The sequence below is a fragment of the Silurus aristotelis genome, assembly GCF_946808225.1.
Source record: "Silurus aristotelis genome assembly, chromosome: 17".
In the NCBI taxonomy this organism is placed as follows: domain Eukaryota; kingdom Metazoa; phylum Chordata; class Actinopteri; order Siluriformes; family Siluridae; genus Silurus; species Silurus aristotelis.
In genome coordinates, this window is record NC_139590.1 from 3,752,910 (window position 1) to 3,769,122 (window position 16,213).

At 40.0% G+C, this 16,213-nt stretch overlaps 1 protein-coding gene across 1 annotated transcript; it reads left to right on the top strand.

Annotated features, from left to right (window-relative positions):
• Positions 1-709: 709 nt before the first annotated feature.
• Positions 710-9,281, top strand: ccdc47 (coiled-coil domain containing 47). Its single transcript, XM_083567001.1, has 13 exons — positions 710-1,199; positions 2,582-2,891; positions 3,819-3,911; positions 3,986-4,160; positions 4,242-4,363; positions 4,802-4,867; positions 4,999-5,100; positions 5,185-5,295; positions 5,432-5,517; positions 6,408-6,466; positions 7,550-7,659; positions 7,766-7,933; positions 8,198-9,281. The coding sequence occupies exons 2-13, from the start codon at positions 2,607-2,609 to the stop codon at positions 8,276-8,278; spliced, it is 1,458 nt and encodes a 485-aa protein (XP_083423127.1). The 5' UTR covers positions 710-1,199; positions 2,582-2,606; the 3' UTR covers positions 8,279-9,281.
• Positions 9,282-16,213: the final 6,932 nt, after the last annotated feature.

Consider the following 16,213-nt stretch of genomic DNA (forward strand, 5'->3'; position numbering starts at 1 on the left):
CCAGTCACATGTCACATGGAGGAAATGAATGTTGTGAATGTTATGGAGGTTGTGTTACTTAAACCAACCAAGATCATGATGTCTTCCTGAAACACTTAAACAAGCACTTTCCAGGTCTGCGTTGTTAAAATAAATCCAAGTTTGCAAAGTTTTTAAAAAGTTCAACAGAGTTGTAGCTGATTTATATTAAGTTTGTAATACAGTGTAGATTTATTTATTGCTACAGACTCTAAACACTTTTGCACGTCGCTCTGGATACTTCTAAATGCCACAAATGTACATGTAAATGTCTTTCAAATGTAGTCAGACGTTATCGAAACGTTATAAATCTGATAAGTTTAAGTGATATGAAATGAATTAAAGCCAGAATGCTGTTATAGGAAACTAATTGACACCGGGATGTTGTGTTCCCCGAATGACTCGATGTGATTTATTATTTTAGCAGAACAGATCATTACAGTTACTGTTATTAACGTTTCCCACCATATCACCTGCTGATCAATTACATCTGAGCTAAGGGGAATTATTTTTTTTACCTTAAATAAACTCATTGCAATATATATATATACTTTAAAACAGGAGGCTGATTATCTATAGCTATGGGTTAAATATGGTCCGACTCTTACACCGAGATATTTTTGAACCTCTCTACAATCCAGCATGGCAGCTCCCTGACATGCACATGTGCGCATGCGCGAACATGACGCGCATTAAAGACGAGTCGATCGACAACGAGTCGGCTCTTTGAGTCGGCTCTGCAATAAAAGGAATCGACTTCCATCATTTTTTTTTTATCAAATAAAGCTGGGAAATAAATCATAAATTTTTTTTAGGTATGATTTCCTTCCAAATGATCAAATACAAACCAATTTGCAGCACATTTTTACCAGAAGATGTTTATAAGTTTTACTGACCGTATGAAGATTTGTATTGTCTATATATAGATATGTAGAAATAAAGATTTTTAATAGATGCAAAGTAATGCCCGTTTGTTTATTTTGGTCTAACTAGATTTAGAAAAAAAATATATAATAATAATACAGTGAGTCGATTATGAGCCGAAAGAGAATGGAGCACCAATGCGCATGCGCAAAGTAAATCTGGCTCTCATAGTCCCTGGTAGTCTGTTAAGGAAACTCGTCGCTGCGACCCGAGGGCCAAGATTTCATTTTTCCCTATTAAAGGATTAAACATTGCAGGTAAATATTATAATTGCCAAGTGTTGCTCTTCTCTAGCACGTCGGGTTACAGGTAATGTTGAGAAAAGTCAAAGTTCTCATGCTATTCCGGGCGTGTATGTGCTTCAAGCCTGGCTAAACTGGATAGTCGAGTGTCATGTTATTAAAACTTTTCTTTTGGCTTTCATTATTTCTGTCACGAGGTTCATGTGCATAGTTTATGCGTTTATAGACACCGTAAAAGCAAGTGGAGGCGTGTATGTAGCATTAGCAAACGAGTAAGGAATAAAAAGGAACCGCTAATGCTAACTACTATGAACGTTACCTTCGGGAATATGCGCATGCGCACTGTAGATAAAGCAGGTCAGGGTAATCTTAGCATTACCCACGTCCAAAAGCTGTGCTGTTAATCTGATTTTAAAATAGTTTTTATTTACCCAGGTGAAGATTTTTCTTCTTCTCCGTCAACTCAATGGTTTATAAGAGACTTCCATTCCTTCTTCTGGTTTTTAATTCTCTGTTAAAGCATTTAAAGTGAAGGTTAAAGGGACATTCTGAGCAGGAATCATTGATCCATTGGGAGCCCAGATCCTTGACTGAAAGACAACACATCACTAAATAGACATCTAGTTTAGTCCTGATCAAGGTCTCGGTGGATCTGGAGATTATCCAGGGATCGCCAGGTGTGAGAAGGGAATCACTGGTCACCTCACACACAAACGTCTGGGGTTAATTCAGTCACCGATCAACATGTTTTTGGTGGATTATGTGAGGAAACTGGGGATGAGGGAGGAACCCAGTATGGATGTGGGAAGCCCTGAATATGTGGGAAGCCCTGAATTTGTTTGATTACTAACGTTGTCTCATGTTTTACCAATAACAGGAAGTGAACATGAGGGGAATCAGGGTGCTTTAACTGTCAAACTCGTCCCTGTTAATCTATTTGACTAAAATTTAGTGTCTGAACTCGGACTGTGTCTATGGATTATTTTAATAATCGAGTTTCCTACCGATTAATCTATTGATTATTAGAGTAATTAAATAGGAAGTACCTTTTCTTTCAAATCAATAATAAATACACAAGGAAAAAAGAGATGGGTCTCTGAAAATTAATAATTCCGACTTTTTTCTCTCGCAATTCCGATGTTTGTCTCACTATTCCGACTTTTTTCTCTCGCAATTCTTTCTGGTGCATTCACTGGTAATCATGTTGTTGGCTGGAAGCTGTTGCTGTATGAAAGAGGCCACTTGTTTACGCTGTACACGATGTCTATGCTTAAAACATTGATATACACAGAACTCTCCCCCAGGCCGTGCAAAAAGTGTATACCTAGCCTTTCACCAAGGTCATACATGTAAATACTGTTCTGCAGTCTTTAAAAGAAATATTTGTCTTGTTTTAGTTTTTGTTTCCAGGTTGTGTGAGGGATGAGGCACTGTCTCTTGCTGCTCCCTGCACTCCTGCTGCTGCTGGCTCTGCCGGACACCAGGGGGCGCTATAACGATGACTTCGATGACGGCGAAGACCTGACTGAGTTCGACGACAACGACTTCGCCGAGTTCGAGGACGTCGCAGAAGAGGCGGCGGTCGAGGTGGAGAAAGAGCCTCCAACCAGACCGCCGCCCTCATCCGATCTCGAGGAGGATGATGAGGACGAAGCCACGGTGGAGAACGAGGACGGGCAAGATGAGTTTGAGGACGGAGATGGACAGGTGAGTCTGATGCTCTTTGAATGTCCTGAGATACCTCTTTCTGCTGTCTTTTATAAAGTGACAAAAAGACCAACTGCAAAACAAATCAGTTTATTAAAGTGGAAAATGATGCGAAAGACACGTTTGAGTTTGTTAGCACAAAATTTTACTCTCAATGTCGGTCTCAAACTCTCGTTTCGGTCATAAGCAGACATGCATGCAAACTAATACAGATTAAAAAAATATTTACTTTTCAATTGTTCGTGTAATTCTGTCGCACAATAGCTTGTACATGGACGTTATAAACATAAATTTATGTTGAGTAATTTACACCAAAACTCGCCAATATGGACATTTTTGACTATTTTGCGTTTAGGATTTCAGTAATAATGCGTCTTATGTTTTGGAGGAATTCACAGTGCATCTACATTTACTTAAACTCCATATAAATTCCCAGTAATTTCAACCTTTCAATTTAGTCAATTCCCAGTTTATTATTCCCACATTAATTTCCATATATTCAACACTTAATTCCCAGTTTATTACACACATTCATTCCCATATATTCCTCACTTATATCCCAGTTTATTCCCCCCATTAATTCTCATATATTCCCCTGGGAAGTTTCCAGTGTTGAAAATGTAAATTTTTCAACCCTACTTAAGATGTTTTTAAAAGGAAAATCGTCACAGGGAAAAATCAGTATGGCGCAAGTGACGGATGTCATTGATTCGAAAGCATGCGGGTGTGAGCAGGTTCTTCAGGGAGCGGCTCGTTACTCTGTGGTGATCAAACCTTACTTCTGCTGTGTTCGTTCTGTCCCTGGATCGAAGAATCATGCTTTCATTAGCAAGTGATAAAAGATTAAGGATCTTTTTTGATATAACCGAACTCGCCGTTATGGCCATACGGGTCTTTTTTTTATCTTTTTTTTGTTTTTTTATATAGGATCAAGACATCTACAGCATGTACGACAACGAGGAGTTTGAGGGCCACGATACGACCAACCCGTCCAACAAGGACACGCTCATCTACCGGGAGGTAAAAATTGCACATGTACCACTTTCCCACCCATACTCGGTATGACAGATGTTGATGATGCTGATGTTCGTTAGGTCCCAGCACATCTGCAGAACAGCTGGGAGAGCTACTACATGGAGATTCTGATGGTGACGGGCCTCCTGGCGTACATCATGAATTACATCATTGGCAAGAACAAGAACAGCAGGCTTGCCCAGGCTTGGTTTAACTCACACAGGGAGCTGCTGGAGAGCAACTTCGCCCTCGTCGGTGAGAACCATAACCGTTTTGAAACTTCCCCGACCCGGATTTCCGTTTTTTTTTTTAGCGGTGTTATTTTCTGCTGCGCAGGTGATGACGGGACGAGTAAGGAGCCGACCAGCACAGGGAAGCTGAACCAGGAGAACGAGCACATCTACAACCTGTGGTGCTCAGGACGTGTCTGCTGTGAAGGCATGCTCATTCAGCTCAAGGTAGTCTGGACGTATATTTGTTTCTCAAGAAAGACTTTTTTAACGTCATGAGAATCTAAAAGCCTCTGTGTACAGAAGATACTGATCTTTGTGTTTTAAATGTTTGACGGTTTCTAGTGAAGCTATCAATGATGCAGAATCATAAATGACCAGTAGATGGCAGAGTACGTGTGTTCATCAGGCACTTTTACTTATTTATATCCAATATTTTGGAGATTTTCTAAATAGGGTATTGGCAAACTTTTTATTTTTTTTTTATTTATAATATTAGGTGACTGCACATAGTAAAAGAAAGGAGGAATGATGATTTCTTCACAGAAAAGTAACCATATATATAATATATAATTTATTATTTCCAAAGGTTTTGGTCTTCGAATGCTGTTTCGATGTTGTGTGATGTTACAGAATATTAAATACTGCCTCATTGAATTGTTGCAGTTTCTTAAAAGACAGGATCTGCTCAACGTTCTGGCCAGGATGATGAGACCTGTTTGTGACCAAGTGGTAGGTGTATATATAACACACACACACACACACACACACACACACATATATATATATATACCCAAATGCATAGCTGGCACGTTTTCTCACTAGATGCTTTTTTTTTTTTTTTTTTTTTTAATCTTTGTCAGCAAATCAAAGTAACACTAAATGACGAGGACATGGACACATTCGTTTTTGCAGTGGGACACCGGAAGGCCATGGGACGCATGCAGAAGGAGATGCAGGACCTGGTGAGGACCCCCTTTCTGTCCTCTGCGAGATCATTCCTGAAATTGTTTTAACTTCCTCTGTGTATCTGTCTTGTTTTCCTCCAGAGCGAGTTCTGCGGGGACAAGCCCAAGTCGGGGGCGAAGTACAACCTCCCTGAGTCTCTGACCATCCTATCAGAGATGGGCGAGGTCACGGATGGAGTGATGGACAACAAGGTGAGGTGGTGGAAGTGTGCCACGTATTACATTTAATTTTTGTTTTTTGCATTTTATTGTTTGTGTTTTGCTTTTGATTAATGCTTATTTATTTTGAATTCTTAATGATTTCTTTTTTTTTTATTTTTTTTTTTAGATGGTACATTACATCACTAACAATGCCGACAAAATAGAGTCCATCCATTTCTCGGACCAATTTTCTGGTCCAAAAGTTATGCAAGAGTAAGTGATTGCCATTTTTTATACACTTCTATACAATACATTAGACCACAAGATTTGCTATGTGCTCCTTTTTTGAAAATCCCATTCCATCTTTAGTCCTCATTTGCTCTTACAGTAGCCTCCACTCTTCTGGGAAGATGTTCCACTAGGTTCTGGATTGTGCTTGTGGAGATTTCAGCTATCAGGGTGTTAATAAAGTCAGGTACTGATGTAGGTGAGGTGAGGAGGCAGTAGGGTGCAGTCAGCTTTATAATTTATCCCAAAGGTCTTTAGTAGAGTTGAGGTTGGAGCTCTATAGCAGCAGATCCTCCATTCCAACCCATGTAAAGCAGATCTTCATGGAGCTGAGAGGAATGTCAAAAAAAGTTCAAAAACCACTACTTTAGTCCAGGTAGTTTTTTTTTCTTCTAAAGGTAAAATATTTAGTGCTGTGATTCGGCCCGGGGAGACCAGACCTGGTTTGCTACTTGATGTGTGCCTCAGAGCACTGATCTGTAAAACCGAGCTTTGGAAAGGTGATGCTAGAAGTTAAAATACTGAAAAAATAAAACAAAATAACACTTTGTTAGTACATAACAAATGTAGTTCGATTGACAACCCGAGAGCAGCACACACACAACCTGTCCCAGATGTTAAACAAAAAGTGGAGACCCTACATGCAAATCCATTTATCATCATTATTAAGACACTTTAAAACGTTAACATCGCCCGGAAAACGGAAGCACGGCTAGAACATTAGAACGTGTGATTAAGTTAAATGGAATACAATGACGTGGTGTGGAAGTAAACGTTTAAATCAATATACTGGTATGTAATGAACAGAGTGGGAAAGAGGTGCGACCAAGATAATTATTCATCTTTTTTTTTCTTGCTGTTGTGGTGTGTTTTAGGGAGGGTCAGCCCTTAAAGCTCCCTGAGACCAAGAAAACGCTGCTGTTTACATTTAATGGTGAGACCCGCAAACAGGACATCATAATCATCTAGCGATTGTTTACAGATATGGTCCCTGTCAAAAGTTTGGACCCCTTTATGGTTTTCAAAAGACACATGCATGTTCCTTTTTAGATTCTCTGTATGAACTAGGTATGACCAAACAAATAAATGTCCAAACGTTTATCTGAAACACTTTGGCGTGCTTTTTGTAAATCCCGCCCAAGATGTTCTCCACTAGTCAGAGATATTTCTGAAAAGTCGCCCGATTTTACTGATACCAATAGCTACTTTATATCAAATAAATCAACCAATAGTTATTTTAATAAATACTGGATATGAAATAAACAAACATGCAGAATCATGGAAATGTGCTAAAGGAGATAAATATAATAAATAAATATATATAATAATTGATAATTAATGATAATTATTAATTAATAAATATAGCGCTCTCTGTGCAACGCGTGTAAAAACAAACAGCACGTGGTGTCAGTAATTTGCCTTATGATTTGTAACGACAGCAGACCTCCTCAGCTGCTCCAGCAACGGACGCTACCCGGAAAAACTATTAAGATGGATTTTTGCAAATAGTTCCAGTGATTAACTATGGGTGCTGATTTAGTCTGCTCTCTAAATAACGGTTTAGATGGTTCAGTCTAGACTGAATTTCATGTATGGAATAGTAGCCATGTTGGTTCAGGATTCCTTTCACCATTTAGCGTACATGTGTAGAATGAGTTAGCATGGTTTCCAAGGAATCCCGTGTGAGGTAGCTACATCCAAAACACTCTCAAAAACCAAAAATCCTGCTGCTCCAACTAGAGCGTTTTCTGCCTAGGTTTGGTATTGGAAGTTTGACGTGTGTGTGTGTGTGTGTGTGTGTGTGTGTGTGTGTGTTTGTGTGTGTGTGTTTGTGTGTGTGTTTGTGTGTGTGTTTGTGTGTGTGTTTGTGTGTGTGTGTGTGTGTGTGTGTGTGTGTGTGTGTGTGTGTGTGTGTGTGTGTGTGTGTGTGTGTGTGTGTGTGTGTGTGTGTGTGTGTGTGTGTGTTTGTGTGTGTTTGTGTGTTTGTGTGTGTGTGTGTGTGTGTGTGTGTGTGTAGTGCCTGGAATGGGTAACACTTCTCCCAAAGACATGGACGGCCTGCTGCCACTTATGAACATGGTGATCTACAGCATTGACAAAGTCAAGAAGTTGCGCCTCAACAGAGAGGCAAGTATATACACTCACACACACATGCACAAGGTGTGTACTTTCATAACAGAATAGTATAATAAGTTGTGTGTGTGTGTGTGTGTGTGTGTGTGTGTGTTTGTAGGGGAAGATGAAGGCAGAAAAGAACCGTGCCCGGGTTGAGGAGAACTTCCTGAAGCAGACTCACGCTCAGAGGCAGGAAGCTGCGCAGACACGCCGGGAGGAGAAAAAGAGAGCGGAGAAAGAGCGGATCATGAACGAGGAGGACCCCGAGAGACAGCGCCGTCTAGAGGTAGGAGACAAAGTCGCGGATGGCGGTTGGGCAGATAATATAGGAGAAAAAGCCCTGTTTTAACGGAATAAACCAGCGATCGGGCGAAGTCCAATCAGTCAAATGCTGCGTTTGTCATTGAACTCGTTTTTCCATCATAAACTCAGTCTTTAAAAATGATTTGATTTAACTGTTTTTGTTGCACCTAAAATCAGATCTCGATATCAGATATTTTTACTGACGTTTAACCGATATTAATTTCTTATCTGTGCGTGCGTCTCGCAGGAGGCCGTTCAGCGCCGAGAGCAAAAGAAAATGGAGAAGAAGCAGATGAAGATGAAGCAAATTAAAGTGAAAGCCATGTAAAACCATCAACCCACACACACACACTGCTTCCATAGCTGCTGGCATCTAAGAATGTATCTTCTTCCATCGATCGCTAATATCCAAACCTGTACCTGTTGGACAGATACTTCACTATCGGGTCATGTTTTATTTTAAAAACGCTCCGCCGCTGTCCAGTCCTGACCGAGAGAGTGGAATTTTATCGTAGTCAGATTAATTGTGTGTGTGTGTGCGTGTGTGCGAATGTTTCCAACCATTAAAATATCGTTGACATCACTGTTTCTAACAAAGGGCTGGTGTAGAAATCGAACATACAAACCCCTTTCAACAAAGCGAATCATTTTATAGTTTGAATTTCAAGCATTTAATCACAGGGTGAAATTTCAATGCAATTTCTGATGGTTTGATACGAATTAAAGAAATAAAAATAAATAATAATAATAACACTTTAAAAAAACGACTTTGGAATAAAAATTTGTAATACACGAGTTTCACCGCATGAATAAAACCTGCTGTTTGCAGGGGAAATGTAAACACACTCCTGGTTTAGCAGCGTCTGAGCAGTCGCCTTTCATTTCTACACTTTATTTATGAGAGATTATTGAATGTTAGTATGTAGTATCGCGTGAAAGCAAATGCGCTCCCTTGAAATGTAGTAGACGAAGAGAGAAGTTACGATTGAAGCTACTGAACTGCCACTGAAGAAAGAAGAACGTCCTTTTTTTCCCCCTCTCTCCCTCGTATTCCAGTTTAACGAGTTTTTTAAATAGATTCCCTTCAATAATATTAGATTCCCAGTAACTGCTTTTATAACAAAAAATGAATAACTATTGAAACAAATAAAAGATTAATTCTGTGATTTTGCATTATGGCCGTGCACTGGATCTGAATTTGCTGACTCAACATTTCTGTCCCTCAGATTAGAACCACCCTTATTTTCTCAGATCTGCTTTGGTGTTTTTTTTTTTTTTTTTGTTTGTTTGTTTGTTTTTTAAATAAATATACAAATGACTAATCAAAGAAACCGAAAAGGCTTGACATTTTCATTTCCATTTTTCATCTCGAGGACTTGTTTAGCGGTTGACATACCGCTTCTTTAAGGATATCGACCAGATCTCCCCTGTAGCTCAATACAGAACTTCCGCATCACCTGTTCGTGTGCTGATCTGTTCAGCGTGTCAGGATTCATCCACGTCAGAGGGTGATGTCTCCCGTCTCGTCTCGTCTCGTCTCAGAGCTGTAGGTGCCCTGCTTTTACCAGCCGACCCGGTTTTTACCACGAGCCGAACAGATTTGTAGACTCCATGTCCATGCCATCGTTGACCCACTGCACTTACTTTATGTATTTAATGCGTTTATTTTTTTCTTGATTGGTTCATGCGCACAAGAAGCACTTCAGTTTCACGCCAAACAAAACGGAATAAAACATGCACTAAACTGTTTAGCTCAAACGAGTTGTACGATTTTTATTCCCCCCCCCCCCCCCCCCCAGCTATTTAATTAATCGACACATTCAATTCAGTTGTACTACTCAGGAGAAATAACATTTACAGTATATCCGAGGTCTCGAGGAAAATGTGTCAAAATCTTTGGAAAGATCAGTCAGTAGGTGTTATTGCTCTAACGCTCCCCAGTTCAGGGTCTGAACATATTTAGAGATCGACTGTTCCATGGTGCTGCCTTTATATGACAAATATACAGAAGTTGTAAAGTCTTACGGTGCGATTAAACATCTAGTTTACGTAAACTGTACATAAATATTACAGGCATCGCCAACTCTGAAATCTTAGGCAGAAACAAAATCACTGAACCCTCCTGACACTGGAACCTGGAACCGTCCAACGGGGCGATTAAAGGGTAGATGAGGAAAGTAATTCTGGGAACAAAGTACAGGATCATGGTCAACAGGATGCCCAGAATGATCCGGAAAGCTTTTTTCTTGGACGGGTTGAGGACTTGGCCAGCGTTCCCAGGTCCGCTCGCGGAAAGGGCTCGGAGTGTTGCGATGTTGAAGAACATGCTGGGAAGAATGGCGGTGTATAACAGTCCAGCGACGTCTCGTTGAAAAATGTCAATTTCATAAATGACAATCAGCAGATTGATGAGCAGGGCATAGAGCCAGCCGAACGTGATGACCAGCCACTCCCAGTGGCGAAGGGTTTTGACGGTCAGGTAGGTCACCGGATGAGCGATGGCTAAGTAGAAGATCACACAGATGGCGAGTAAGAAGACGGGCCTCGCCGTTAAAGTCAGGCCGAAGAAGATCACGTAGACGGTCTCAGGGACGGTGCGGACGTTCACGACTTCCAGGAAAAGCAGCAAATTAAATATGAAGAGGCAGACGTTGACTAAGTTGATTTGAAGGAGGAAGAGTTCGGCCGACGAGCAGCTCATCGTTTTGTACATTCTGATCGCGAGTGTCGCGATCACGACAAAGGTGGCGGGAAAGCTGAAGAAAAGGAGGACGCTGTTCATGACTACATGAATGTCGTCTAGGGACAGGTTGCACTCCATTAACGTTTCGTTTTGGGTAAAGTTTAGCATGAGGATGTCCATCCTTAGATCTTCATTCACGATGTGCTAAACGTACAATTTCACACCCCGAATATATAGATGCAAAAAACAATAAAAAAAACCACATGGGTGAAAAAGTTACATTTATTATATTTCTGTCAGCATGTCATTATGACGGATCAGCATCGCTGTTCGCTCGTTATCTCTGCTGCGGCGCGTCAATGTCCTGCGGCTTGATCTGTTTGACCAGAAATAAAAATATCTACCGTCTTAAATCATCCCGGATTTAGAAATAATGTGGAAACAACTATTTAAATAATGACTGACTCGCATGTGTCTCTGCATTCTTTTCTCTTGTGGTTACGTTTTCGCAAGTTCTCGCGTTACATAGCGTTTGATTTGAATATATTTTAACCCAATGACAGCCAGAGATTGGATTACAGCTCTGTGCAAAAGTTTGCATACCCCTTACTTTGTTATACATCAGTTAGATGTACAATTATTAAAGAATAAAACGAACGAACGAACTTTCTTTTCGGCTTCTCCCGTTAGGGGTCGCCACAGCGGATCCTCCGCACGTTTGATTTGGCACATGTTTTACGCTGGATGCCCTTCCTAACGCAACCCTCCCCAATTTATCCGGGCTTGGGACCGGCACTAAGAGTGGCTGGGGATGGTTCCCTGACCGGGAATCGAACCCGGGTCGCAGCGGTGGGAGCGCTGCATCTTAACCACTATTATAAATCTAATTTCATATATTGTTAATAATCTATAAATTATATAATAAATATAAATTATAATAAAAAGCAAAAAAACGTCTAAGAGATCCAGAGAGTTCAAGAGTTACTTTATCCAGAAATTTAATAAAAATAAAAAAAACATGACAAAAGTGTGAGTTGTTTTTTTTTAGTTTGAAGGCAATCAGACATCCAGTTGACGTAAACTGTACAGGAATATTACAGGCATCGCGACCTCCGAAAACTAGGAAAGCATCATAAACACCAAGCCCTCAGTGCACAGGAACCTGTGCCAGTCATTTGGAGCTAGATGCAGATAGATGAGGAAGTACAGTCTGGGAATATAGCAGAAGAACAAGACTATTAAGGTGGCCAGAATCAGTCGGATGGCTTTTCTCTTGACCGGGTTGAGGGTTTGTCTGCTGCAGAACAGGACTCTCAGCTTCTCGATGTAGAAGAACACGCAGGGAAACATAATGCTGGAGAGCACCAGCATGAAGATGGGTTGAAAAATGTCAAGTTTGTAGAAGATAATGGCTAAATTGATTGCTAGGGCGTAGAGCCAGATGAGAGCGGTGACCAGCCATTCCCAATGGTGTAAGGTTTTGGTGGTCATGTAGGTCACTGGATGGACGATGGCTAAATAGAAGATCACGCAGATAGCGAGTAAGAAGATGGGTCTCGCGGTTAAGCTCGGGCTGAAGAGAACCATATAGAGGTTATTTGAGAAGAAACCGGCGTGCAAGATATCTTGGAAAATGAGCAGCTGTGAGATGAACACGCAGATGTTAATGAAGTTGATTTGTAGGAGGAAGATTTCGGCTGGTATGGATCGCCCTGTTTCGTAGAACCAGATGACAAGAAGTTTCCAGATGACAAGAACGGTGCTGGGAAAGCTTAGGAAAAGTAGGATGTTATTCAGCACTAAATAAACGCTATCGTACGGCTTGGCGCAGGAACCCAGGGTCGAGTTTCGGTGCTGGTTCAGCATTACATAATCCATTTTGAAGCAATTTTCTTTTTTTTTTACCCGTGTAGTCCTTTAAGACCTTTCGCAAACAGGTGCCGAATGTTCCCATTAATGACCCTTGCAACAAAAAAAAAAAAAACACCCCTTTTGTCCATAAAAAATTCAGACCCAACTCTCACTGATGAGATTTTCCTCCTCTAATGACGAGAAAAGGCGATAAATCTGCAGTTTATCGCTATGAAAATTTACGCAAAGTACCCTCATTATTCGTCTCAAATACTGAAAGACGTGTCGAAATTTACATGATGCCGCCAGTCCTCTGGATTGGAGTGACATTCTTCGGTTCTCTTGTGGTTGAATTGCAGCAGGTTCTCCAATTACATAGGATTCGGTTTGGATTACAGGATGTGAAAAATGAAATCATTTATCAGCCGCATACAAATACACTGACTAGAAGAGAATGAATGTTATTCAAATAAGCAGGTAAAATCCATTTACATACTGTGTATTGTTCTTTAAGCTCAAAGACTTATATGTAGCCTTCATTTTATACACTATACAGACAAGATTTGTGGACTTTCTTTGAAACTCTTATTCCACATTTTGTCCCCATTTTCCTGTTATAATATCCTTCACTATTCTGGGAAAAATGGAGATATGTGGGAGATTCATTTAGCTACATGGGTGTTAGTAAAGTCAGGTACTGATGTAGGTGAGATGAGGCGGCCTGGGGTGCAGTCAGCATAAAAAATTCATTATGTTTAATAGGGTTGAGGATGAAGCAGATCTTCATGGAGCTGGCTTTGTGCACAGGGGTATTGTCATGCTGGAACAGGTTTGGGTCTGTGAAGTGAAGGGACAATTTCATGCTACAGCATCGAAGGATGTGTGTGTGACAGGAAAAGTCAGCTGTCTTAATACTTTTGTCGATGTCATGTACATGTCTAAAGACTTTTTTTTAGGTCTTCTGCTATTTGTCTTGGGATTTCGTGCATTTTGAAGTAAAACAAAACAAATCAACTTTGGTTTTTTTTTATTAAACACCTTTACAAGGCAATTTCCAATAGCTTCTTAAGAGAAATTAATATTGCTATTTAAATAATGTTTAAACTAACTAACATTTGCACTTTAGTACAATCTTTGAAACTGACACTATAAATAGCACACTGCTACTTCTTGGTGAACAAACCCATCTTGAAAAGAAGACCCTATTAACAAGGCTTGATCACTTAATATACTGGAGAATAGTGGTGTGACTGTTAGGGGGAATGTGGTAGGGGCCTGAGCTCATTCACTAGTGTTACACAAACCATGTAGTTAAGTAAAAGTGGAGATGCCCTCCGTAAAATATGACTCCAGTAAAAGTAAAAGTGTCCCTTTAAACTGTTGCGCAAAAGTACTAAAGTATTTGCCTTCAAATGTACTTAAGTATCCAAAGTACTATGATTTATTATAACTATAATGTTCCTGTTATTATTTTTGTCACATGACTCTTTACTTACTCAACTCAGTTTAAGTAAAAATACTTGAATGTGACTCTCAGCACACTGATCTATTAATAGAGTGATATTAATGAACCACTGATTGCTAAACAAACAGCTACATGAAAAAGCTACTTAAGAACTGTAACGAATTACATTTACTTTGTTACTGTCCACCGCTGCACTGGAATTAACACATTTGTTTACATTTTGTAGCAAAGAATCAACGAAGTTTAGTAGAAAAAAAAAGCTGGTTAAGATGTTGTACCTCTGAAGGTCATGATATCAAATCCCTTCTCCACCACCCTGCCCCTGCTGGACCCTTGAGCAAATCCCCTCAGTTGTGTAAATGGGATGGTTGTATATCAAGTCTAGTCAAGTTTATTTCTATAGCGCTTTTCACAACAGACATTGTCTCAAAGCAGCTTTACAGAAATCAACAGTGAAGGTGAATGGTGTGTGTTTATCCCTGATGAGCAGCCGTGGCGACTGTGGCAAGGAAAAACTCCCTTAGATGTTATGAGGAAGAAACCTTGAGAGGAACCAGACTCAAAAGGGGAACACTGGAGAGTGAGAACTAACATGAGTACTGGAGTATAAGATTATAAGTGATGTTCTTTCTGCTGTCTTATACAGTCTATATGGTTAGTAGCTCCTAGTTTTATGAGCTCAGCATTTGTGATCATCACAGATCCAGCATCAGCTTCTGGATATCACTCTGGATAAAGTGTGTCTGCTTAAATGTAATAACGGTTTAGGATTATAATTCGCTTGAACAGTTTTGCACTCAACTGTCCACCAGGAAACATCTGATACTCTCAACAATAATGGAATTATAAAGAATGGATGTTTGGAATCACCCAGCTAAAAATGGGTTTCCTTTTAAGTCTGGCTCCTCTCTAGATTTCTTTCTAGGTTTTTATTTATCATTGGTTACAATACATTATAGTTCCATCACTATTAAGGTTAGCACTTGTTTACTGATGGACATTTGAGTGTTAAATGTTCATGGAATTATAATCCTAAACCTTTGTGGCAGAACTTTTATATTTATGGTATTTGGCAGTCACCTTTTATCCAGACTGATTTACAATTATCTCAATTATACAACTGAGCCGTTGAGGGTTAAGGGCTCTGCTTAAGGATCTAGCAATGGCAGGTAGGTGGAGCTGGGATTTGATATCATGACCTACAGTATCCAAGAGTTTAATCACAGAGCTATGGGAAGTGGTAGCTCAGTGGCTAAGGCTGATTAGAAGGATGGGGGTTCAGGTTCCAGTATCGCCAATCTACCACTCTTGGGCCCTTGAGCAAGGCCCTTAATCCTTTGTGCTCCTGGGAAACTGTATCATGGCTGACACTGCGATCTGACCCCAGCTTCCTAATATCTTTGGTTTATGTAAAGAAAGTTTGCTCAGTAGTAATACAACTTTTTATAAAATGGCCACATTTACTTTTTATCAACCCATTTTTATTGGGAAAAATGTACGAATATAAAATGTAGTCATTCAGCTCAATTCAGTAGTATTTGTGTAGCGCTTTGAACAATACACATTGCCTGAAAGCAACTTTCCAGAGTACATAGAATACAATTTTAACTTCAGAAATACACTGTATTGCCAAAAGTATTTGGTCACCTGGTCATAAGTATGGTATGTGATTTTTGAGCATTGCATCCTACATTTAGTCCCAATTTACTCTTATAATTCCCTCCACTCTGCTTAGAAGATGTTCCACTAGATTTAGATTAGTCAGCGTTCATATTCCTCCCAAAGGTGTTCAGTAGGGATGAGATCAGAGCTCTATAGCAGCAAGATCTTCCTCTCCAAAGCATTTAAACCAGATCTTCAAAGAGCTCACTTTGTGCACGGGGCATCGCCATGCTGCAGCAGGTTTGGGTTTCCAAGTTCAAGTGAATACAAAATTGTATTATTGCGCATCTAAAGACGTCCTGTACAATGGAGTGCCTCCAGATTTGTGGTAACGATTTGGAAAAGAACCACATAGAGCAGGAAAGGGCAGGTGTCCCAATACTTTTGGCAATATAGTGCCAAAATTCTCTATAAAGACCCTGTACGTTTAAGGCAAAAGTGACAAGGAAATCCCTGAGATGGCATGAGGAAGAAACCTTGAGAGGATCCAGACTCAAAAGGGAACCCATCCTCATCTGGGTGGCGCCGAATGTCCATTTATTCATTTATTCATAGTTCTATTTATTAAATAACTTTTTGTTCATCAATTGTTTATATTAATT

Excerpts from the sequence above, each read along its gene's own strand:
- ccdc47 (XM_083567001.1), top strand. The coding sequence starts at position 2,607 with ATGAGGCACTGTCTCTTGCTGCTCCCTGCACTCCTGCTGCTGCTGGCT. Across the intron at positions 4,161-4,241 it reads GAGCAACTTCGCCCTCGTCG|GTGATGACGGGACGAGTAAG; the intron begins GTGAGAACCATA and ends TCTGCTGCGCAG. Across the intron at positions 5,296-5,431 it reads ATGGAGTGATGGACAACAAG|ATGGTACATTACATCACTAA; the intron begins GTGAGGTGGTGG and ends TTTTTTTTTTAG.